The sequence below is a fragment of the Drosophila serrata genome, unplaced genomic scaffold (assembly GCF_035046125.1).
Source record: "Drosophila serrata isolate PLE 108 unplaced genomic scaffold, ASM3504612v1 contig_376, whole genome shotgun sequence".
In the NCBI taxonomy this organism is placed as follows: Eukaryota; Metazoa; Arthropoda; class Insecta; order Diptera; family Drosophilidae; genus Drosophila; species Drosophila serrata.
In genome coordinates this window covers 1701421-1725377 of record NW_028257274.1, presented here as the reverse complement: position 1 = coordinate 1725377, position 23957 = coordinate 1701421, and the positions used below count along the sequence as shown (strand labels likewise).

Sequence of the window (23957 nt, the reverse complement as noted above, 5' to 3'; positions counted from 1 at the left end):
AAGCGGCTGCTCCCTGGCCTCTGGTTTTGCGAAATCGCCTTTTCGATGTGAACTTCTCAGCGAGCTTTGTTTTCTATTACATAATAATGAGCGCCAATTAAATTAAAAATGTAAACACGGCCGTGTAAACCGCAGCAATAATAATAATAACAATAATGGGCGTAATAAATTATCCGCTGCTGCTTTAATTATTAACTTTAGCAAATGTAATTGAAAATGTACGATAAAAAAGTGTGAAAACACATTAAATAATTTTGTGTTATTCTTAGATATTGATTATTGCCCAAATATTATTTTTAACCGCAAATGAAAGAATAATATTAATTAATGTTGGAAGTGTGATAATTGAATTAGGCACTTGTTTGCAGATTCATTAAAGAAATTTAGAAATCAATCGATTTTTATATGGATTTATTAAAGGAAAAATATATTTTGTTATAAATAAGAGTTGGTTATAAAATGCTGTTTGTAATCCCAACATATTCTTCCAGCAATTTTGATTATTTGCTTAGACAGACTATAGACGTTGGTATATATAAATCTAACGAGCTGCTATAATTGCCAACCCACATGGCCAACAATGGCCAAGGCCCGCATTTTGACCTATTCGCAGTTAGTTGCCGTTGCCGTTGCCATTGCCTTTGGCTAAGCCTCTACCTCTTGGCTCTCTTTCTTTTTGCTGGTGGCCAAAAGCTAGCAATGTCTGCCGCCGGTGAATAAGGCCACCTGTGTCTACACCTGTGGTGGGTGAACTGAGGTGACAACGGGCCAAAAGACCGGTACGAGTGTGTCTGTCAAACTTCATTTGAATACTACATATGACGATGTATTATTGACATTGTGTACATGTTTTAATTTGGCATTTGCCGCTAGACCCCCGGCCACCACCTGCTACGAAATTCAAGGAGGAATGGCGAATAAAAAATAAATAAATAAAACACAGCACAGAAATAAATAAATAAAAATAAAAGCTGTTTGTGTTTGACGTCACAGTGACGTAATTTGGAATCGACAGCATATACACAATGCATAAACACTCATTTAATCATTCTATTTCAAAGTGTCTAAGCAAGTCCAAGCGCCGCCTTGTCAGAAACTGGTTCCCCCTCGAAGCTATCTCTCTATAACTACCACGTGAGTGCCTTGTATTTGTTGGACTTTCCATTTGATTTAGGTTTTATGTATTGCAACAATGAAACCCACAAAAAGTTAATATTTCTTTTCATTTACTTGAAAGACAAAGTCCAAAAAGAGCCACAACAATTAGAAGCTGCAATCTCTCAGCATTCATATTACATTTATTGACTGCACATTTTGAGCTGCACAAATATTTTCTCGCAACAAACATTGGCATGTGAAAATATTTTGCCCCAGATTGACCCATCATCAATCCCTCCTTCGGACTCTACAACTTTTCTTTGATGCAAATTCAAAATAAACTATGAAAATACCAACAATAAAAACATTTAGCAATTGAAAGTTTCAATCGTTTGGATTCACAAGTTATTAAGCTTTTTGTTTGTGCATTAAAATATTCAATTTATTTTTCATATTCCCATAGAATACATGTATATATTATATTCAATATGCCTGCAGTTGTTTGTTCCACTTTCAAGAAATACACATTTTGTCATTTATAAATATTACAAATTATTTTTGCATTTGCTAGTGGTACTTTTATTAAATATTCTCAGAATATATTTTGTTTATTACTTGCTCGGTTTCAGATTCCAATTTTTTCGTGCATTTCCATTGCAATTTCCACGTCTCTATGAGCTTTGTAGCTTAATTTAGTTTTATTTCTGGCCATTAGCATTAATTGCCAGTGACGGCCGGCGCTTTTAATTGATTTTTTAACACAAAGTGCATGCGATTTTAATGTAAATAAACTTGAGGCATTTTATTTTCACGATTCGGACGTTGGCTCATGTTATTTCTGCTGCGGTAGTTTATTTATTATTATTATTATTTTTGCGCATTATTACTATTATTATTATTTGGCACAAGGCTGGCGATTGCGTAAAAAGCTTGTCGTTATTACTCTACTGATGTTGATGTTGATGTTGTTGGTCTCATGAATGGTTTTTCAGTTTGCCGGTCAAGTCATTTGGATCTCGCCCCACGGCTTTCGCTGTGTAATGCATAAACAAATAAATAGACAGACAGCCAGACAGACAGCTCCCAAAGGCGAAAAATATATCGTAATTACACAGTCGCTATTAAAACGTATAAAAACACACACGTACGGTGTACGGTGTAAATTTCTGTATTCCTAATCGAACGGCAAACAATCCGTATCGATTCCCTTTCTGTGCTTTGTCTTTTTACTTTTTTGAAATTTTACATACTCTTGCTAACGAATTTATCAATCAAAGCACACACTCACACACACGGGAGATGGATTTTTTTGTTTTCGGCTTTGGCCATCATAAATGCATTGGCAACACGTAAACCAATTGTCCATCAGAGTGGAATTAAATCGGTTTGTAAACAGCACAATTTTACATTTCCATTTCCTACTAATGACCACAGTCTCCTCTTGTCCTCATCAACAATCTGCTCCAAAAATCGATACTTCAAGGCTTTCAGTGTTTGCCATTCGAATAATGCTGGAAAGAGTCACTGAATACAAGGTATTTTTGGTATAATTAAACTCTCTCTGGCATGGCCTTTGATCTCATTTCGTGTCGCATTAAGAGTTACAGAAGCAAACGAAGCGTTGAGACAATAAAATGCATTTAATTATAAATTAAATATTATGGTGCATCATCATCAGCATCGGAGAGCTTCAAGGAGAGACTCTTGAAATCTGACCGACGGTCAGTCCCAAGGACCTGGACGAAGCGGACTGTTAAGTAAATGTCAGTGCCAGGCGGTCCAGGTCACCGGACGGACGACGAACCTGGCCGAGGACGACAGCTAAGCCCACAGACGACAGGCACTGGCATTTTAGCCAGGCTGCAGATGATCAGAGATGGGAAATGGAATTAAAAAAAGCCAAATACAAGCTAAGATAGCTAAATTAACGAATTAAGTTGAGTTTAAAAAGAAATACTGATTGAACTTATAAAATTGTTAACTTCTTTAAGGTTCTGTTTTAAAAACCCCCCGAAAGAAACTAAAATCTAATCAAAGGATCACATTTACAGTTTATTTCTATTATAAAATGTATGAATAAAGGAATGAAGATGGAATATTTCGAAGCTCTCTTTTATAGCCAAGTTGGCAGTACCAACACTTGCCCAGCGATGACGAGGCCAGGCCCAGTTAAGCTGGCCAGGACAGAGGGACTGACTGAGCCCAGTTGAGCTGAGTTGACATGCATATTCACAAATTTGAAAATGCTTTATTTACCCGAGTCGTCGGCGGACGAATAAAAATGAAACTCGAATAACTGAGTCAATATTTGCTCAAAGTTTTCCCCATTCTTCTGTTGGCCAGAAAGACTCATTTGGTTATTGTGTTGCTCTTTGTGTCTGTTTTTTTTTTATTCTTTGGCTTTTTTGCTAACCAAAAATAACTGCAAATTGACCAAGGTAGACAAGGGAGCAATGATGACGTGTTTCGGTCATCAAGAAGGAATTTTATGGGCTTTATAAAATCATAAATCAGTTTAGTAATTGATATATAAAAGACTACCGTTTCAAGGAACGATTTCATAATTTTAAAGTTTTCCACTTGTTCAACTTCTCCTCATTTCTCTTGGGCACATTCCCCAGGACACCTGATATTTCTCACGTAAGTATCAAAATTTCACACACACACTTTTAAATATTTGATTGAAATTGATTTTTTGAGGAGTAACTGCAGGGCAAGTCGACAATTCCCGCGGGCCCAAAAGATATTACATTCCTCACGATTTGCGGCATGTCTGGGTGTACCTGTGCGCCGTGTTGATTCGGCTTAATGCAAATGCTCAATCATTTCGCGCCGTCGGGCATTCTGCTCCTAATTTGATGTACGACAAATGTGCCAAAAGTTGTCAGACGCACGAGAAACAAACGAAAGAAGAAAAAAACGAAGAAAATGTACATGAAATTCCAACAAAAAACGAGGACGCAAAGGAAAAACTCTCAGGTAGCCAGACAATGGCAGTTGAGGAGTATCCGACTTTGTGCCAGAATTTATGAGCTCCTAAACATTTCAGGCCAAAATTTGCTACGACGTCACCAAGGACTTGGACGAATGTTTTTTGAGAGTAACTGTGGAATATGGTAAATGTTCAATGGCTCCAATGTCAGTGGTGGAAACAGAGTTTCGGTAAAGTTTCTTTGCCACTTAAAGTGCGGCCATAAACTTACCAAGTGCAAGGGTAAAAAAATAACACAGGACACGCAAAAAATAGCAAACTAGATTTTGAAGTGCAACAGAAAGTTGTGCAGAAAATATGTTGCTAACAAGTTTGTTTTTTTTTTTTCATGTTGCTAATCGCCTTTGCCAGCCCTGCCAAGTGGTGCCAACTGCCACGCCCACGCCCTTTTTATAGGCGTTTCTGGCAAATTACCTAGGGAAAAGTTAGATGTACTATATATACAAGTAAGGACAAAAATCAACAAAAGCTGTTGTGTGTGTCAGCGCTGTAACAAAAGGCACAAAACTTTCGCAAATGTGACAAGGATCAGGCAACAACAGCAGGGAGAGAACAAATGTCTGTAAAAATGTTTAACAATAAATAAAAAGTTTAAATTTTTTGCAGCACACACTTGAAAGCGTCCAAAGCCCGCATATAAAATACAAGTGTTAAGGAAGCAAGAACATGAGAACATGTTGTGGGATTATTTACATATTTTATTACCTGTAAATTTAGTGCTAAGATTCCCTCTCATAACCTCAGGATTTTCCCTAATTCGCAGATTTATTCAACAATTTAATGGGTTGATAACTTTATAATTTACCCAATGATCCGTAAATATTTAAATAGGCTCCCTCTGGCGATTAGTGCAATCTTAATAGTTGAAAATATCAAATAATCACCTATTGAATTGTACCCAAAACTATTATTAAATTCAATTACGTAGTAAAATATGATTACGTGGTATATATTTGCTTATCAAATACATAAAACAACTTGAAAAATATGCGATTAAATAACTGATATACCCTCTTAACAAGAAGCACTCCCAAGTAACCCAATGACTAATACAGAAAAAGTTAAAAGCACTAAAAATGTTTGCATATTGATTCTCTGCTCTTTCGATTTAAACCGAATGAATGAAAAATGATTTCAGCTCTCTGGGACTGAGAAATGCAATAAAAAAATATAAATGAATAATGCGATTTTGTACCACAAAATAAAAAAGAAAAAACTGTAGTAAAAAACAAACTCCAGCGAGGGCAAAAAACAATTAACGATAACACAGTTCGCTGAAGCGATGTCAGTTAGGAATTTCTTTGAGGAAAATTGCACCCAGCATTCCGTTGAATGAATGACAATTCATTTGAATGAGCTCGTGTGCTCGTCAATCAAACACTTTATATTGAGCCACACAAATAGTCTATCTATGACATAATTTATAGAGAAACGTGAAAAGATTGTGCTATCAATTGAAAAGATAAAATGCTTTCAATTTCCGAGAACGATCAACTCACCTTAGGGCTTCTCCAAATGAAAATGACCAATTCGCTGTCAGTAAGATATCTGAAAATGGATAGAAATAATTACTTGGAATTAAAAACTTTATAGTATTTATCAATCAAAAGTTTAGGACTAGAGTTTTCCAGGTAAAATTGAATTTTTAATTGAATTCTGTTGGCTTTTTATTGGATTTAATATCCTTTATGGGGGACTACTCCTCTTTCATAACCAACAAACAGCGAAGCGAAGACCACCCAGGATTAGGCTTAAACAGAAATTCCTGGTAACTGAGCGGCTCCCAGGCCCTTTTTGATATTTTTTGTTCTCTTCTTTTTTTTTGTTGCTCCTCCTTTTATCCCTTTCCACTGCACATTATTGTTAATGAATTCTACACGTAGTATGTGTATGGTCCGGGGCCTCCTCATTGGTCGCGCTTTGTCCCGGACCAAGTCGGATTCGGTCTGGAGGAGAGCCTGTTTCTGCCGGCAAGTTTTTTGCATAAAAATGTTGCTATACCCTTTTTCTGCAGGGGAGTCATTATCAATTTGTAACGATCTCGACCGGTCATGATCTTTGTCTGGCAAAAAACTCACTTTGTATTTATTATTAAAAGCCAAACATTTACGAAAATTACACAGAAACTGGTTTTTTTTTGGTAAAGTTCAAGGTTATAACCCATATTGTTAATTTAAATATAGCAAATTAGCTTGTTTATATTTAGGTGGGTGCTTCCTATTTGGCTTAAATCCTGGCTTAATTAATGTGTTTGATTTGTATTTAAATTTTGTAAGTATTTTATTTAAATATAAATTGATTTAACCTGAAAAAGAGTGTGCCTTTCTTCGACTTTAAGAGCACTCCTGCTGCTGCCCCACCCTTTTGGCTTCATTTGGCTCTGTTGCCAAGTCGCCAAACTTGGCCGACGACACAGTGTCAAGGTGTTGGCCACGTTGCGTTGCCTGCTGTCGCATTTACAGCTGCTGCTTCTTTAGCCTGGGCTATGGTTTTCCTTTACCCCTACCTTTACCTGAATGTGGTTCCCTTTGCGAGGGTCAATGCACAAGTGATTGGTTTTTAAGTGCATGAGACGCCGGCAACGCTTTACCTTTTATTTTTCTCTTTATTTTTTACTCCCTGCCTTTCATTTGTTGTTGTAAAGTTTCAATGACACTTTGCATAATTTTTTTGGAATTCTCCGCCGGGCAGTGGGTGGTTTTGTGTGTGCCTTGGACAGGCATTGTTGATGGATCATGATATCCTATTTGTCTGTTGACAGAGGCCCCCAAGCAACAAAAAAAAAAAAGAAAGAAAAATCCAATTTCTGGACCTCCCTCAAAGCTGGTCAAAAACAGTACCGGATAGAATCGGAAAAGGCACAGGCACAGAGCTACCCATAAAATGGCAAAGTTTAAAGGTTGATGCGACAAAGTGGTAATAACACTCAGTCAAAGCAAGGTGAGCAGAGGGTCAGGTCCCTAGCAGACAAGGGTTTGTCTTTAATCAAAACTGAAAAATAAAGAGACAACAAAAGCGTCGAAGCGGCATAAGCCGAACAATTTTTGGTAACAGGAAGAGACACCAGAAAAATGTCAAAGAAAAACTTTTAAGTTTGGTCTATGTGTACTTTACGAGTTCTTTTCTTATTCTTATTATTTGGGAGTGGTAATTTCGGGGGCGGTTGGTAAATGTAAAACGTTTTTCGGCAGACTAAAGCAAATATTAACATTGCCCCAAGAAAAGCAAAGCCATGGGAGCCAACTCCCATACGCCCATAAGAGAAGAAGCGCCTCTTGGAACGAAAGTTTATCAAGGTCATTACGGCAGGTTGGCTTCTGTTTGCTCCATCGCCATGGCCGCCCCCCAACCGCCCACCTGTCAGGCCTGTCTTGTTGATTAGCAGCAGGAATTTCTTATCAAAACGAAGGCAGACCGGGGCAGGTGTGTCAGGTGTTCAGTTGGAATGCGATTGGCCCCCCTAAGAGGATTGTGCTAGGTAAGCTCTCCCCATCGGTAAAGGACGGGAGAAGCCATTAGGAATCAACTCTCTAGGTAGTTAGGAAATACCGAATTGCTATATCATCGAATTTGGCAGGAGGGATGGGATTTGGTTGTGGATTGAAAACTCGTCAATACCTAAACCAAGCGGGGTTTTATTTCATTTGTAACCAGAGGATGGGATAGTCCTTTCTGCCACTATTTCCTCTGCATATCGGCATACTCCTTTCAACTAATTGATATACAAGCAAAGGAACAATAATTAAATTGCCTTTCACTTGAAGAGATTCCATTAAATTTGCATGCCCTTCGGGGTTTCCCTTTGGCAACTAATAAGGACTCCTATACCACACGCACTCCTCCATCCCTCGTTTTTTGCCTTTACCAACATATTCCACAAACTTTTCTCACATTTCACTTCAACTTTTTCCACACGCACAGAGAACTGGGAACTGGGACCTGGGACAGGGGAGACTGGGAAAGAAAGGTACTGAAACTGCAAGTTCTAATTGAATTTAGTTTTATTATAGGCACCATGCAAGAGAAAACAAGAGGCCATTTTCAGTTTTCATTCACTACACAAAAAAAGGGTCAGGGAAATTCAAAATCTTTCTCCCTCAAGGGTTGCATTGGATTAATTAGATTGAACGGGAAATATAATAGAGAGGAGGGGGAGGTTCTTTTTGGTTCTTTTCAACAGTCAAAGCCGCAACAAAAACAGTCACGAAAAAGTTGGTAAGCCGATTGGCCAAAACCGGCAGTAAGTGAACAAAAGCGGCATCGGGCATGAACAAAAATTGATTTAAGCTGATTTCCAGGCATTCCTTCTTCTGCTTTTTTGTTTTTGTGGATCCAACAATATTGACCACACCATGGGCCACGCCTACTCAGGGGCGTCGGGGCAATTAATATCAATTCCCGTTGGGCCATTAACACGAGCCAAAAACATATTGGCTAACAAGTGTCAAAGTCGCGCCAAATTAGAGCACAAGGCGACGATGATGGCACGAGGGCGTGGCCCGGACAACGGCGGACTACGGGCTGCGATTGGAATTAAGGATTGGGCATTGGATCGGTTTGGTAAACGAGGGGTTGGGTTGGGTCACGCTCCCTCTCGCCGGTTCGGGCGATATCCTGCCAAGAATGAGCAGCATGTGGCCAACACTCCCGGTAAAGTAAATGGGGTTCGTTGTTTGGGTCCTGCCCTCATTGATAATAATATTCGATTGGGTTTTATTTGCTCTGGTGGGGCTGGGTCACCGTCCGACCCCTCCACATTGATGGTTTATTATTGTCTTGGCAGACGACGACGACGACGGCGATGACACAGGATACACATGTTTCTGCCAATTGCCTACGTCACCCCAATGGAATCGGATTGGGCAAGGGAAAAGGCCAAAGGGAGAAGAGAGAGAGGAAATGGGTTGAGTCGATAAACTGTGACGCAAGCCCTTCGAGTGGCAATAGTTTTGACAGTTGAAAAGGGCGCCACATGGGGTCACATCAGAGATACCGCGCTGCCACATTGTGAACTTTAACCATCTGCAATTGTCGTCTGTTATTTTGTGTATTTTCTGTACATTTTTCCTACTATTCCCACTGTCTGATGGTTTTGGCGGATGAAAAGCGGAAATGTTTATCAGCAAAGGCCAAGCGCCTCTTAATTATGCAGTCCATTCTCGATTCTCGAATCAGAGACACTCGGGTCTGACAATGACGTCCAAACAACAGCCGAACCAATGCACAGGAGATAAGAAACATATCAAGATCGGCTATGAATATATAACGTATATATATATAGCGAGGGTCGCCCTTGAAAAGCGGGAAAAACTTCTGTTCGTTTCGTTTTCGGAAAAACTATTTTTAATGGCTCGCATTTGTCAGCTGCAAATGAAAAACGGCAATTTATGGCCCTGCTGGAATGATTCTGATTTATGGTGATTTCAAAATGGTTTCACTAATTGGTTTGAGTTCTTATTTTGATGTTACGGAAATAAATGGTTTGAGAAATGCTGGGAGCTACGATAGATTGCGATTTATTTTTAAACTGCGGTCTCTCTGTGGATTAAAAATATCTCTTTTTGAGTGAGGAAAATATTTTAGTGATTAGATTAATGGATTTAATTGAATTGTAGCGTGGAATTTTAGTTTTATGGGTTGTGAAATTGATTTAGGAATTGTAATCTAAATTTTCAGGGGAGTAAAATCGTACACCAAATTCAATAAGGTTGTTAACTGTTGAATATAATTCATTCATATTAACTAATTTAAGATCTTTACTTGCAGAATAATTTATAAGAATAATATGGACCTGCTCTTTAGCTATAATTTGAGTTTTTAACCTTTTTTTTAAATAATTTTTATAAAATACATATGAAAGTTCAATAAAAATAGCTTAACTCAATAATATTTGTATTTTTTTAATGGCATATATATTTAAATTAGTTGATAAAACAGGTTTCTCAAATGTTAATTATGCTAAAATCATGTTAGAAGTATTCCAAATTGTTACTCTCTCAGCTTTAGCAAAGTACTTCTCAATTTAGAAAATAATTTCTTCACAAAATCATATAATTTATGATTTATTTAATTCTGGAGTTATTATATTTTATGACTTTTTAAAGACTCAATTACTCAATCGACCCCCTTACAAGGGTCAAAAGTATTTCCGATGGCTACAAAAAGAACAAAGAGGAAAGTGACAACCGGAAGAAGGCATAGCATAATGAGTTATAAATATGCATACGGGCATTTGTTTGTTTATTTAGCGTGTCCGTCCCGTGGCTTTGTGAGTGTGCGATTGCATATTTGCAGAATAAGTGCGGTGGAGGAGTAACGAGAAGAAGCAGAGACAGCTGATAAGCGATAAATGCCAACGCAATTCCCCTTTTGCTTTCACTTTTCAAACGGCAAAAGAGCAATAAAGGGGGAGGGGGAAGGGGACGGAACCGTGGTCTCTGCATCGTTGAAGTTAATGCAATTAATTAGCAATGCACACACAGGCAACGACAGGCGACAAGAGGCAACGTGTGTAAATGGCTAGAAACGGCCATAAAACACTTATCGGAGCGAGAGGGACGGCTAATGAGGTGTGACAATTAAAAGAGAAGACAGAGGAGGCGCCTGATGTTGTTGGTTTGTTTTCTACATTAAGTCTGCATGACTTACCTGTTTGTTTGATTTTCCAATTCGGTTCAGCGCTATTTCCAGCCCGGTTAATGCGGCTTCCTAATAATTCCTGTTATTTGGAACTTTTCGCAACAATCTGCGGCAGGCGGCTGGCGAGTCTGATAAGAAAGTGGTCCGTCCCGTTGATAAGAGTGCGCTCTTGCTCTCGCTCTCTCTCTCTTTCTCACTTTTGGGCAGCATAAACAAATTGAAGCGACTGAGGCGAGCGAAGAAGAAGCAGCAGCGGGCAGAGCAGCGACACGCCTAGAAGGCAATTTTTCCGGCAATTTTTCCGGGATTCAGCGTTTTTCTTTTTGGCTTGTGCTTTTTTGGCTTTGCTTTGACCGAGAATACTTTTTTCTTTTTGTTTTTCTTTTCAATTTGACCGCATTTGTCGATTTCGGTTTTCTTTTTTTGTTGTTGTTGTTGCGGCGGCGGCAGTAGCGCTCACCACCACGATTGCACACACTGAGACACACACACACACAAGCCGATGGGCACACACACAGAGACGGGCGGGCGGGCACTCACATGCACACGCTAACACAACGACACACACGCGGCGGGCCGAAAACGATGGCCAAGAAATTGAAGCGTTTTTTTATACGCCCAGGAGCGGTCGATTAAAGCCAGGTTAGCTGCTATTAGTTGCGGCGGTACACGGCGACGTTCGCAGTGGTTATTTTGCATAAACGAATGGCAATGGATCCGCGAATTGCAGTGCTTTCGAAAAAATTTACGAGTCTTCTGAGTAGAGATGGGATATTGTCGAGAAATCGCCGATGTATCGCTGAATGTCCATCGATGTTCAAATATCGATGTATCGATAGTTTTCTCCCGATGGTATTATTTTATACCCTTGCAGTCTATTATAATTTTAGCCAGAGCAGTCGTTTCCGACCATATGAAATATATATATTCTTGATCCGATCCAGCCATGACAGTCTGTCCGTCAGTCTGATTCTATGTAAACCAGTCTCTCAGTATTTAAGCCATCTCAATGAAACTTGGCGGGTTTTTGTATACTTTTTTTTATATAACTCCACTGGTATATATGTCGGAACAGGTCGGATCGGATGAATATATCATATAGCTGCCATAGAAACTATCAGTTCAACTTTTGTTTGAAAAAAAATTATAACATTCATATTTTTCAAAAAATTGTCAACTATTTGTATATATAAGCATTTTGTATTTTTTTTCAGAACTTTTGTTTGAATTTTTTGAAAATAGGGATAATATATGTATACATATATCTGCAATAGAAACTATTGTTAAATGTAGAAGAAAACACAAAATTTGGAATCTAAAACTGTAAATAAATAATATATAAACAAAATTTTATTGTTTATTAATAATCGAATCGCAACCATAATTGGTATACAAACTTTGGCGTTCGGAAGTTATTTATTTTTATTGTTAAAAATGAAGCCAACATGAAGTTTAAGTATATTTATAAATAATTAATATATTACAATTATATGTATTTTGTCGGATTTATTATGACGATTTCTTTAAAAGCGGTATTTCTGTTTCAGCTTCCACCTCTAGCTGGCAATAAAATAAATTTTGAATATTTATTTTTTACCACGATTATGTATTATTCCACAATAATTAACGATTTTAAAAACGTAAATAAATATTTAGCTAGCTAGCTATCTAGCTATCTAGCTATTAAATAGTAACAAAGTGTGGCAACACCAACAAATCAGCTTCGTATCCGCACACATGTTGCACACTGCCTTGAATTTGATAATCACCTGTAATTTTTAAGGAAATATTTAATTGAATATAAAATAAATTAACAATAGAAACAAGGAGAAACATATAAAAATTATTAATCACACTAGGTAAGTTAAAATGCTCATAAGAAAAAACATTTCAAGATCTTCAAGTTTACAGGGCACTCAAATGTCTTATTAGTCGGAACTAACCGGCAGATTTTAGGTAATGACAATGATTTTCACAAGGAAATCACTGAAACTCCTCAATTACCGCCTAAGATGCCTGAATCCATCAGTTTCCAGCCACAAAAGAAGTGTCCAAAGCACTGCCAATGGAGAAGCTCCCTCCGTCGAGGTAAACTTCAGTAATGGGTGAGTAGATGGCCTTCCCACTCAACTTATAATCCAAACCCCGAATTCCCTTACAGACGTAACCTGACATTCAGCTCTGGCCGCTTGGCGAGATTCGCCAATGGAAGTGCCGTGTGCCAGATGGGTGACACCGCCGTAATGGTCACAGCGGTGGCCAAGCCAAAGCCTTCGCCGGGTCAGGGATTTCTGCCGCTGGTGGTGGATTATCGTCTGAAGAACGCCGCCTCCGGTCGCATTCCCATGAACTTTATGCGCCGGGAAATGGGTCCCTCCGAGAAGGAGATTCTCTCTGCCCGGCTGATCGATCGCTCACTGCGTCCGCTCTTCTCCAAGGATTACCGCACGGAGACACAGCTAGTTTGCAACATGCTGGCAATGGACGCTGTGCACAACCCCGATATCCTGGCCATCAATGCCGCATCCATGGCGCTGTCACTGAGTGACATTCCCTGGAATGGACCCATCGGAGCTGTGCGGTGAGTGGGGAAACCTTAAATAGGAGTACTTTCATTGATAAGAATTCCCCTGCTCTTTCAGAGTTGGCTTCTGTGATGGCGAAGTGCTGATCAATCCCACCCGAAGAGAGTTGCAGTCCTCCCAATTGGATCTGGTCGTCTCGGCCACCAAACAGAACCTGGTGGTGATGCTGGAAGGCAAGGGCAATATAGTACTGCAGCAGGACCTCCTCAAGGCCATTAAGCAGGGCACTCGAGAGGCCCAGTCCATTATCCATGAGATCGAACGCCTCCAGAAGGCCTACGGCAGACAGAAGAGAGAACTGGAAGCGCCGCCTTCGGTGGACCCGGAACTGGAGCAGGCTGTTCGGAGCATGTGCGAGATGCGACTGAGAGAGATCTTCCAGGATGCTCAGCACGACAAGATCTCGCGGGACAACGCGGTCAACGAGGTGCGCTCCAATGTGATCGACAAAGTGTGGAGCTCCTTTCCGGACACAGAGCCCTCCCAGATCGGTGAGCAGTTCAATCAGACCAGCAGAGCCATCTTCCGGGAACTAATCTTTGAGCGAGGACTGCGATGCGACGGCAGGGACTTCGACCAGCTAAGAAACATTTCCTGCCAGGTGGACATGTACAAACCGCTCCATGGATCCGCTCTGTTTCAGCGCGGTCAGACGCAGGTCTTCTGCACGGTGAGCTTGGACTCGCCGGAGAGCGCCATGAAACTGGACTCCCTAGCTGCTCTAGAAAGTGGCGGTCTGAAGGCCAAAAACTTTATGTTGCACTACGAATTTCCACCTTATGCCACGGGAGAAGTGGGCCGGATTGGTCCTCTGGGTCGCCGAGAACTGGGCCACGGAGCTCTGGCGGAGAGAGGACTGCTGCCCACTCTGCCGCACGATTATCCCTTCACTGTGAGACTCACCTCTGAGGTGTTGGAGTCAAATGGAAGTAGTAGCATGGCCAGCGTTTGTGGTGGTTCATTGGCTCTCATGGACGCTGGAGTGCCGGTCAGTGCCCCTGCAGCGGGCGTGGCCATCGGCCTGGTCACCAAATTCGAGAACGAAGACACCAAGCACCTGCAGGACTACCGCATTCTCACCGACATACTTGGTATCGAGGATTATATGGGCGATATGGACATGAAGGTGGCGGGCACGAGAAAGGGCTTCACTGCCATCCAAGCGGACCTCAAGATCCCGGGCATTCCGCTCAAGGTGGTCATGGAGTCGCTGCAAAAGGCCACCGATGCCAAGTCCAAGATCCTAGACATCATGGCGGAGGCCATCCGGGAGCCGAGGTGAGTTTATTTTAATGGAAAATAATTATTTGAGAATTAAAAACATATTTCCTTTACCAGGAAGTATCGCAAGGAGAGCTGGCCTGTAAGCGAGACCATCACCGTGGAGCCGCACCAGAGGTCTCAACTGATTGGCCCTAGTGGACTCCACATGAAGCGCATCTACCTGGAGACCGGAGCTACTTTGACTGCCTCGGATGAGAGTAATTTCTCGGTGTTTGCACCCTCGCAAGCGGCCATGGACGAGGCCAAGGAGATGATCGAGGGCTACATGGTGAAGGAGCGAGTGCCGGACCTGGAGTTCGGCGGCATCTACACTGCCAAGATCACAGAGCTGCGCGACACGGGCGTCATGGTCGTGCTATATCCGAGCATGCCACCAGCACTGCTGCACAACTCGCAGCTAGATCAACGCAAGATCGCACATCCCTCGGCGCTGAACCTAGAGGTGGGTCAGGAGATTCAGGTTAAGTACTTTGGTCGTGATCCCGTCTCTGGTTTCATGCGACTTTCGCGGAAGGTCCTTCAAGGACCCGCTTTGGGCATAACCCGTTCCCTCAACAAATCCGCCGGAGAGAACGGAGCGTGATTTTTGTTACGACTCCCAATGGGAGGCACTTTTGAAATATGCAACTTTATTGTAGGCCTTATAAATTTCGTGTTTAAAACTTGTACGTATATATAAAATATAGATGAAAACTCAAATCTAAGATCGTTCTCTGTATAAAATAATTTGTTTGGAGCTTAGCCCGGGATTCAATTTCTTACTTAATTAAAATTGTTTTTCTGTAAAGGATAAGCCTCTCTCGATCTGCTTAAATCTGTCTATAAAATAAGAATTTTGTGAAACTTTGATAATTGAATTTCAAAAATTGAAGTTATATCGATTTTATCGAAACAATTTAAAAATAGATATACTGACATCGAAACATTTCAGAAAGATGTTACTAAATTGAATTTATATAGCGTTCCGCTTAAATTGGTCTGATATATCAACGAGAACATCGAATTAACGTACATAAATCGCCACATTAAAATATCGAGTTATGTATATAAAATATATATATATTATATTTCGACCACAGACTACCCTTATGAAAGCTGATACTTAAAATCTCGATGTTTACTTTAAAAAATATATTTTTTATAAATTTATATTTATGTGCACAGGATTCTTTTTTTTCTTAGTTTTCAACTTTTGACTTAGGCGTGAACAGCATCAGTAGGGAATTCGTTTTACTTTAAACCAAGTAAGAAAAATTACTAAACCTACTTATAACAGATCTGTTTTGAATCTTTTTCGAATCTATGGAGTTGGAGCTTGATGAAATGAGATTTCTTGACAGATCTAAAAAGTTTAAACTCATCTCGCAATCTCATCAATTTCCTTACTCTGTAATTCAAAGTTGGGCTTATAAAAAAATTTTGATTCGATTAATTGTTAAATGGCATCTAGAAACATAGCCACTTCAAGTAGAATTTTGGCCAAAACAAAAAAAACAACAGTTTTGTGACACTTCGAAGCTTAACCTAAGGTCGAGTACTACTAAGTAGTTCTGCCATCTTTAGTTTTGCTGTGGGTTAGATGATGACGCGGTAATAGGAATCGGAAATGCTGTACAAGGCTACTATTGGTGTCTTGGCATCGGTTAGATAATCCATGACCTCGTCATTTATATCCGATATATAGCGTTTGTATTTGGGAAATCTGTAAATAACAATTTCTTAGTAATTAAAGATTAACTTGTTACATGTTTCCCTCACTTACCTTTCAATCACAAAGTTGATTTCCGGTTCAGTCTCTTTTTTACGTATTTCCCGCGGATTGATGGCCCCCACTATGGCATTTACCACCGCCGGAGGCAGTTCCACCACCAGCACCACAAAGGTTTCCTTCTTGATGAACTGAGCCAGAGTGGAGCTCATCTGCTGCGCCACCTGATTCTCCAGTCGTCTCTTATAGTTCGCTGTGGGCTTTTCGTGGGTGAGGAACGAGACTTGGAGATTCGGCAGCTGGCTGTAGCTGTTCTTGATGGTGGCATTCGAGGCTGACGTGCTGAGACCGTTCTCACCGCGTTCCCTCTCCTTGCCACCGCTGTTGCCACCTCCACCACCACCAGCACTAGTGTTGAACACCTGACTGGAGTTGTCTACAGTGGCTCCGCTCATCGCTTCCGTTCTCAGCAGTTTCTCAATAAACTCCACCAGCTCAGCTCTCGTTAGATGACGCTCCTGAAAACGATCTCTCTCAAACGTACGCACTCTGAGAGAACCATTTTCGGCCACCAGAATGACATGTAGAGCTCCAAGTCGCGCCAAATCCTGAGCCTCATCACCTACTTCGCTGGCGGCCTCCACAATGCCGCAACGGATACCCACTGACCAGAGCAGTCGCATGATATAGGTAACGTCCTTGAGAGGCGGACGAGTGCCACACACACAGATGCCTACATCGATGGCTCGACAATCCTTGGCGTACTCCACGGCTGCAACGAGTTTGTCCAGATAGAAAGTCATACCCGCGCCACTGAGCCCGCCACGCGAGGGCAGAGCGCAGTTAAAGCTTTGAGCCTGTCGCTGGAACTCGTGTAGCATAGCATCGTAACGCTCTCCCACCGCCAGAACTGAAGGATGACCAGAACGATTGGGTTTGAGGTCAGCAGTCATCTGCCAAACGATTCCTCCATTGCTGGCACGTTCAAAGCTGAGGGGCAGACCCGCCCATATGTGAATAGGACACTGAAAAAGGAAAGTGAGCTGTTAAATCTGGTTATAAAATAAATTCCTTTACTCACGGTCACGCCCAGGCTGTAGGCTAGACCCACAACAGTCTCCAGTTCCCTTAGAGCACCTCTCGCCAGTGAAGCCGCCTCACCCTTGCCCCGCATAAGGGCCTTTAGCGCAGAATCATCCACAGTACTCCTCGAGCCCGTCAGCAAGAAGTTGGCCAACAGCATGTCCATCAGGGTTTGAGCCGAGGTGCGTGATTTCTCCATGATGACTGTTATGCTAGAGTGGAACTGGAACCTTGATATGCGCGACTCGATAAAGTCCAGGGTGCCCTCAAACAAGGCTTCATATTGTGACTTTGGAACATTGCAGTAGATAAGGATGGCCCTCAGCAGATTCGTATGGTTCATGCGTATCGCAAGATTTCGGTCACGCAGACGCGGCAGCTCGGTGGTGATCTCAAAGGCCAGTGACAGCAGTTCCGCATCCACTAAGTGGCTGCCCGTTGTGGGTGCAATGATATCGAAGGAGCACTCGTAGCTCTGCTTGGGATGGAAGTTGAAGACCCGCTCCTCGCGATAAACACGGTCCACGCAGTAGCGTCGGATGAGATTCACGCCGTTCATGGTCACGTGACGGGCAAACTGGGTGCGCAGATCGCAGGGCAGCACCACAACACATCCAGAGTGGGTCATCAGGTGCACAGCATTCGCGTTGGCATAGGCCCGGCTGTTCCTCGCCGACAGTGGCGATAGGAGCGGTGAATCCACTTCAATAGCTCCATGTTTGCGGAAGAGATTTACCACCTTGGCTTTGACGAACTCAATCACCGGATTGAGGGAAACTATATCGTCTATGACGATGGAATTCCATGATTTCATGGCCCGACTGCTACCTAAATGGTAGGTGTGCTCCAGAACTTCATCACTCTCCTGCTGGAGGCAGCGGGCCACGAGGTTCTTGTACGCCTTGCTCTGCGGATTGGCCAGAGCGTGACGGAGCATCTCTTGCAGCTCGTTGGCCTCCAGCTGGGCTGGCGGCACGAGATCCGAACTAAGCAACTCCTCGGCGGTGGGACGCTGGGCGGGATCATGGCTAAGTAGCCATTGTAGCATCTGGAGGAAATCAATTCATTTATTTTATATAAAAGTACCTTATAAGAGCTTACTTTCACCGTCTTCTCGTACTTGGGATCCTTGAGCATTCGATCCGGGATGTTTATGGACTCGGTCCTCAGTGCCATTATGGTTTGCGCTCGCTCCATACTCGTGTCGAACGGCGGCTGGCACATCTCGAACAGAATAATACCCAGCGTGTACATATCGACCTTCTGGTTGTACACCGATTTCGAAGCGTTGCCGGTGAGCTCGGGAGCCACATAAAGGGTGGTGCCCACCTTACCAGTGCCAGTTCCATCCTCGGCACTGGTTACATTGTGGATAGGAACGGGCGCTGGATATTCGTGGGCCTGCAGAGCCAAGAAGCTAGTGGTTGCTAGGCCAAAGTCTCCTATCTTGATCTGATCGTGAGAGTCCAAGAAGATGTTTACAGGCTTAAGATCCCGATGGATAATGCCTTGCTGGTGGATGTGCGAGAGACCCTCAGCGATCTCCCTGAACAGGCGCCACAGGCGATCGCAATCATCGAACAGGTTATCATCGATGGCGGTGCTAAAAGTGAACTTGTTTGGATAAGGTTTTTATCGAAAATTATCTCAAGACCTCACCGTAGTGTACACTTTTCGCAGAACTCCATTTGAATGTACATAACTTGCATGAGGGGCTTTGGTGAGCTGGTTTTGCCTCTGGAGTCTTCTTCCTCCTCCTCATTGTCGTAGACAGCCACCTTACCGTTGGAGTCCACAAACTCAATCCCATCTGAATCGGAATCCCCCATAGCAGGCCTGCGTAATAAAGAAAGAATTAACAAATCTTATAACTGTTTTAAATTTTCAACCTACATGTAAGCATTCCACATGCTGGACGAGCTATCATCGTCCTCATCTTCCTCCAAGGTGGGACCCAGTTGTGGCGACTTTGCAGGTTTCACACTAAGCTCCTGTTGACTCTGCGACCATTCTCCACCCAGCAGCTTGTCCATTTCGGCGGCATCTGCGTCATCCACGCTCTCAATCCAACTGTTGAAGTAACGCACCACGTTCTCGTGATTCAGACGCGAAAGCAGCTCCACTTCGCGCGTCATCTTTTTGTACAACTGCCGGCTGCGAGCGGGAAGCGGTATTCGCTTAATAGCATACTCCCGGTTGTCCAGAATATTGCGAACTTTCAGAACATCTCCGAAAGCTCCTTTTCCTAAGTACATAAGCACCTCGAACTCGGTTCGAAGGCGGGATTGACTTAGAGCCAATGTAGGTATCTGGTAGGGCAGAGCAGTTGCCGTACGCTGGGCGGGGTTGGGGTGTCGTTGTTGCGGCAGCTGAACCAATTGCTGTTGCTGCCCGTTGTCCACGTAAAAGCGAAGGAAGGGATGCTCGAGCAGTTCTGAAGCGGATAGAGTGCGGTCCGAGTTGCATCTGTAAGAAGCGAAGGGTTAGGACTGCTTACTTCTGTTCTACCCAACACTCACTTGTCTACAAAGTCGCGCATTTCATAGCTATTCGTTGGCATCAGACTTTCCACCAGAGCACCCAAGGCGGGCAGGTCTCCTCGATTGCTGCTCTGTCCTGGTCCGCTTAGCAGCTCCAGAAGATTGGGCACTAGAGAGTAGTCTGAGCAGCGAACATTGCCCGTGTTGTCCATGAACACTGTGCTATCCAACAGATGACTATGCGATATTCCCCTATTATGCAAGAAGACAAGTGCATCCAACATGCCACGGGCTACCATCCTAGCTCCATCCATGCACCAGCCTAGCGAGGAGGAGATACTGAACACACTAGTGCCGAGAAGGAAATCCTGAGCCAGGTATATCAGCAACCCCTCTTTGCGCTTAATGCACAGCACGCACTCGTACGGGATGAGGTTCTTGTGCTGCAGCTGGGCCAGAGTGGCCACTTGTTTCTCTATGGAGGCGATAACCTCATCCACTCTGTGATTGCCTGCGCATTTTGTCTCGCTGCTCCAGTGGCACTTGCCGCCACCACTGCACGGCTGCTCCAGCTGGCAGTACTTGATGTTCCACTCGGTAATGTATAGTAGCTGGCCGCAGTGCATGTCGATGCCGGTGTAGGCAATGCAGCCACGCTGGGAGTGACCTGCAGTAACGATACTTTATTACCTTTGAGAACTTACTTCCGAGTAAGTAGCACTCACCTAGACAGCATCCCCGCTGTATCTGTCTGCCCACCTTGTGAAAGTAGAGCGTCTCTGTGTTGCGGTGATCCAGGCACTTGCTGGGATAGATGTGGCCGCGATAATAGGGCGAAGAGTTTTCGGAACTCTCCGAGGAGCTGGGATGGCGCGGATTCGACTCGCTCATGCTGCGCCTTGGCTCGCCGCGGCGCTTGGCCTCCGTCTTGAACATCTCCTTGCGCCGCTCTACTTCATCCATCAGGGTCTGGCGCTGCAGGCACTCCCGCTGCCTCTGCATGTCTAGCAGCTCCTGTTCCCGCTTCTGCTTGTCCTGCAGCATCTGGTCGTAGAAAGAGCCCTTGGGCGGTTTGTTGTGCTCAAGCAGGAAGGCCTGCACGGTCTGGGCCAGTTCGTATATCATTACTTCGCCGCGCAGCTCCTGAGATTGGGCCTGCAGCTTGCTGAGCAGGGCCTCCAGTAGTTGATCTGACATTCCTTTGGACTCCTCCAGCACGATTTTTGGTGGCCTGAAATAGTTAGATAGTTTTATTATTATTATTTTCTTATAGAACCTCCTTTTACTCACAGTTTTGGGTATTTGGAGGGGCAGGTAACATGGAGCTTGGTGCAGACGTAAGCCTCCAGGCCATTGGACGAGTCCCGCAGCGGTGTGAGCCGTATCTTAATGTCTGTGGGTTTCCACACCGCCGCATTCGCCTGGGGTCGTAGGTCCTCAACATCGTTGCCGAAGATAGCCTATACATGCAAGGGGAGGAGCAAATTTCGTCACTATTTCAGCGGACAGCGGGCAACAGCTGCTTACCTTAATAACCTCCAACTCCTGAGTCTGCCGCTCGCGAAAAGATTCCTTCGCTGCCATGACGTCTGGCTGTTGTTCATTAAATCTCACTTAATTTGGAAGCACCCTCGCTGCATCGGATGCCTTGGAATACTGGTGACGGTCGTGGTTGGCTTCAGGCTTCCTCTTTGTGCGTCCGGGTTATAAGAGGTCCGGCCGGCGTAATTTTTCGGAACCTGCGCTGGCAGCTGTTTCCCCCTCAGCTGGTTTCTGCATAACTTTTGTTTTGGTTTCCGCCGGAAATCGCTGGCGAATCAATTACTCTGTGGATTCCTGTAGTTTTACGGCGTCAAAGTTTCCACCTGTTGAGCTTTTCTTTCAATTATTTCCAGGAAGAAGAAAATGTTTTCCGAATTTTTGTTCTAAGTACTAGAGATGGGAGATTCTCGATGGCTTCGCCCTTAGAGGTGGCAAATTATCGATAAACGTAAGCTTTTGATTTGTAGGGTTGGGCGGGAAAATATATGCGAATATAAATATGCTTAAAACTAAATAATTTGAGTGAATAAATTGGTAACAAAAAAAGTATTTATATTTTTAATTTTATGATTTATCAGAAAATATAAATCAAACAATAAATTGTATACTTTAAACATCTGATTCAATCTCGACTGATTGATCAAATATAGAAACAAGGCCGCCGGACTCAAAAGCTGTTGATTTAGCTTATCTAATGAAAAGTATGAAATTTATTGTTGCTCCACCTTTAATATAGGCAGATCTTGTCAGACTTTGCTGTTCAGTGTTCACAAAGAGCCCGAGGGCAGCAGAAGCCCATTGCAGAAAATGAAAGTCTGTATAAGAGGAGTTTTCCTGCTGGCATGTCTCCTGCCCGGTTATCTGGAGGCTGCTCGAATCCTGGCATTGTTTCCCATACCAAGTCCTTCGCATTATTTTTTCGGCTTGCCCTATCTCAAAAGATTGGCTTCTCTGGGCCACGAAATAACCTCCGTCAATCCCTTTCCCTTGAAAGAGCCTGTGGCAAATATACACGATGTGCCTGTTCTAGAAGTCTTTGAAAATTTTGAAGGTAAGCTTATATTAAGTTAAAGTTTGCCATTTAAGTTTTACATTTTCATTTAAGAAATTCTAAAACCCACGCCTAAACCCAGAAGCCATTGGAATGATAATGACTTTATCAACGAATACACTCATAACCTGACAAAGACAGTACTGAGCAATGACGGAGTGCGTCGAGAGATTCTCAATGGAGAAAACGCTCAGTTTGACTTGGTCATTGCGGATCTTTGGCGGCTTGATGCTCTCTATGGCTTAGCGGCCACCTTTGAGGCTCCAATAATTGGCTTGGCTCCGTACGGCACTGATTGGAAAATCGATGGACTTGTGGGCAATATATCACCCATTTCGTACATCCAGTCTCCATCCTCTAACCTCTACGACTTAGACACATTTCGCGGTCGGTTGGCTCACTTCTTAGAGCGATCCATTGCTTGGATAAACTGGAGTTGGCGCCATCGGGGAAAGCAAGAGGCACTTTACAGAAAGCATTTTCCGAAAATCGCTGATAAGCTGCCGTTATCTGAGATTTCCCGAAACTATGCATTGGTCTTCGTGAATCAGCATTTCACTTTGGGGCCACCCCGCCCATACGTTCCAAATATGATCGAGGTGGGAGGCTTGCATATTGATAAGGAACCGAAACCATTGTCACAGAAATTGGAGGATTTCATCCAAGGTGCTGGGAAGGATGGCATCATTTACTTCTCTTTGGGCACCAATGTTAGAAGCAAATCTTTGTCCCAGAATCTTCGGAAGTTACTCATGGATACCTTTGCCAACCTGCCACAGCGTGTTCTGTGGAAATTCGATGATGATCAGCTGCCAGGAAAACCCTCAAATGTTTTGATTAGCAAATGGTTCCCGCAGCAGGACATCCTGGCTCATCCAAAGGTGAAGTTGTTCATAACCCATGGAGGATTGCTGAGCACCATTGAAAGCATTCATTACGGAAAACCAATGCTGGGACTGCCTTGCTTCTTTGACCAGTTCAACAATATGGAACATGTTAGAAGCCAAGGTCTGGGTTTGGTTCTCAATTTGAAGGAAATGACCAAGAAGGAGTTCAATTCAACAGTCTTACGGCTGCTGACGGAGAAGAGCTTTGGGGAGGCAGCAAAGGCAAGAGCAGCTTTGTATAGGGATCGGCCCATGAAGCCTATGAAAACAGCCATCTGGTGGACCGAGTACATCCTCCGGCACAAGGGAGCAACTCATATGAGAGTAACCGGAAGGGAACTGGACTTTTTTACCTACCACAATATAGATGTTTTGGGTACTTTTCTCCTTGGCTTCTTAGCCATTTTAGGAATGGTTTCGTTGTGCGTGGTCAAGTCTCTCAGGAAATGCCTTCGTTATGGAACGAAGGAAAATAACCAAAAGCAGAAATTATGTTAAATAAGAAGAGTATTTTAAATATTAATGATTGACCAATTGTTTAGCTATTAAGTTAGGGTATCACGGAAGCGCTCGTCACTTTTTACTTTATCCCCAGCATTGCCACATTT

At 43.0% G+C, this 23957-nt stretch overlaps 4 protein-coding genes across 6 annotated transcripts in view; 2 read left to right on the top strand and 2 right to left on the bottom strand.

The window, feature by feature from the left end:
• Nucleotides 1-11544, bottom strand: part of Gprk2 (G protein-coupled receptor kinase 2) — a 57489-nt gene extending 45945 nt beyond the window's left edge. Inside the window, exons 1-2 of the mRNA XM_020962244.2 lie at nucleotides 10739-11544; nucleotides 5590-5638 (exon numbers count right to left, since the gene is read on the bottom strand). The gene's annotated coding sequence lies outside the window, so the exon portion shown is untranslated. The remainder of the gene's footprint in view (nucleotides 1-5589; nucleotides 5639-10738) is intronic.
• Nucleotides 11545-12407: 863 nt separating this feature from the next.
• On the top strand, nucleotides 12408-15302 carry PNPase (polyribonucleotide nucleotidyltransferase 1). Of its 3 annotated transcripts, none has more exons than XM_020957664.2 (5): nucleotides 12408-12588; nucleotides 12662-12834; nucleotides 12891-13310; nucleotides 13372-14592; nucleotides 14653-15302. In XM_020957664.2, the coding sequence occupies exons 2-5, from the start codon at nucleotides 12689-12691 to the stop codon at nucleotides 15179-15181; spliced, it is 2316 nt and encodes a 771-aa protein (XP_020813323.2). In that variant the 5' UTR covers nucleotides 12408-12588; nucleotides 12662-12688; the 3' UTR covers nucleotides 15182-15302. The 3 variants fall into 3 exon arrangements, with proteins under 3 accessions (XP_020813323.2, XP_020813313.2, XP_086695803.1); XM_020957654.2 differs by having other exon boundaries at nucleotides 12419-12588; nucleotides 12641-12834; XM_086839677.1 differs by having other exon boundaries at nucleotides 12486-12588; nucleotides 12634-12834.
• Gcn2 (eukaryotic translation initiation factor 2 alpha kinase Gcn2) lies at nucleotides 15182-21852 on the bottom strand. The gene is made up of 10 exons (XM_020957644.2): nucleotides 21397-21852; nucleotides 21160-21329; nucleotides 20595-21100; nucleotides 19909-20536; nucleotides 19283-19855; nucleotides 19049-19225; nucleotides 18491-18992; nucleotides 17388-18437; nucleotides 16361-17331; nucleotides 15182-16300 (listed from the first exon to the last, which is right to left on the bottom strand). The coding sequence occupies exons 1-10, from the start codon at nucleotides 21451-21453 to the stop codon at nucleotides 16174-16176; spliced, it is 4761 nt and encodes a 1586-aa protein (XP_020813303.2). The 5' UTR covers nucleotides 21454-21852; the 3' UTR covers nucleotides 15182-16173.
• A 337-nt stretch (nucleotides 21853-22189) lies between these two features.
• On the top strand, nucleotides 22190-23947 carry Ugt35D1 (UDP-glycosyltransferase family 35 member D1). The gene is made up of 2 exons (XM_020962221.2): nucleotides 22190-22462; nucleotides 22517-23947. The coding sequence occupies exons 1-2, from the start codon at nucleotides 22219-22221 to the stop codon at nucleotides 23845-23847; spliced, it is 1575 nt and encodes a 524-aa protein (XP_020817880.2). The 5' UTR covers nucleotides 22190-22218; the 3' UTR covers nucleotides 23848-23947.
• Nucleotides 23948-23957: the final 10 nt, after the last annotated feature.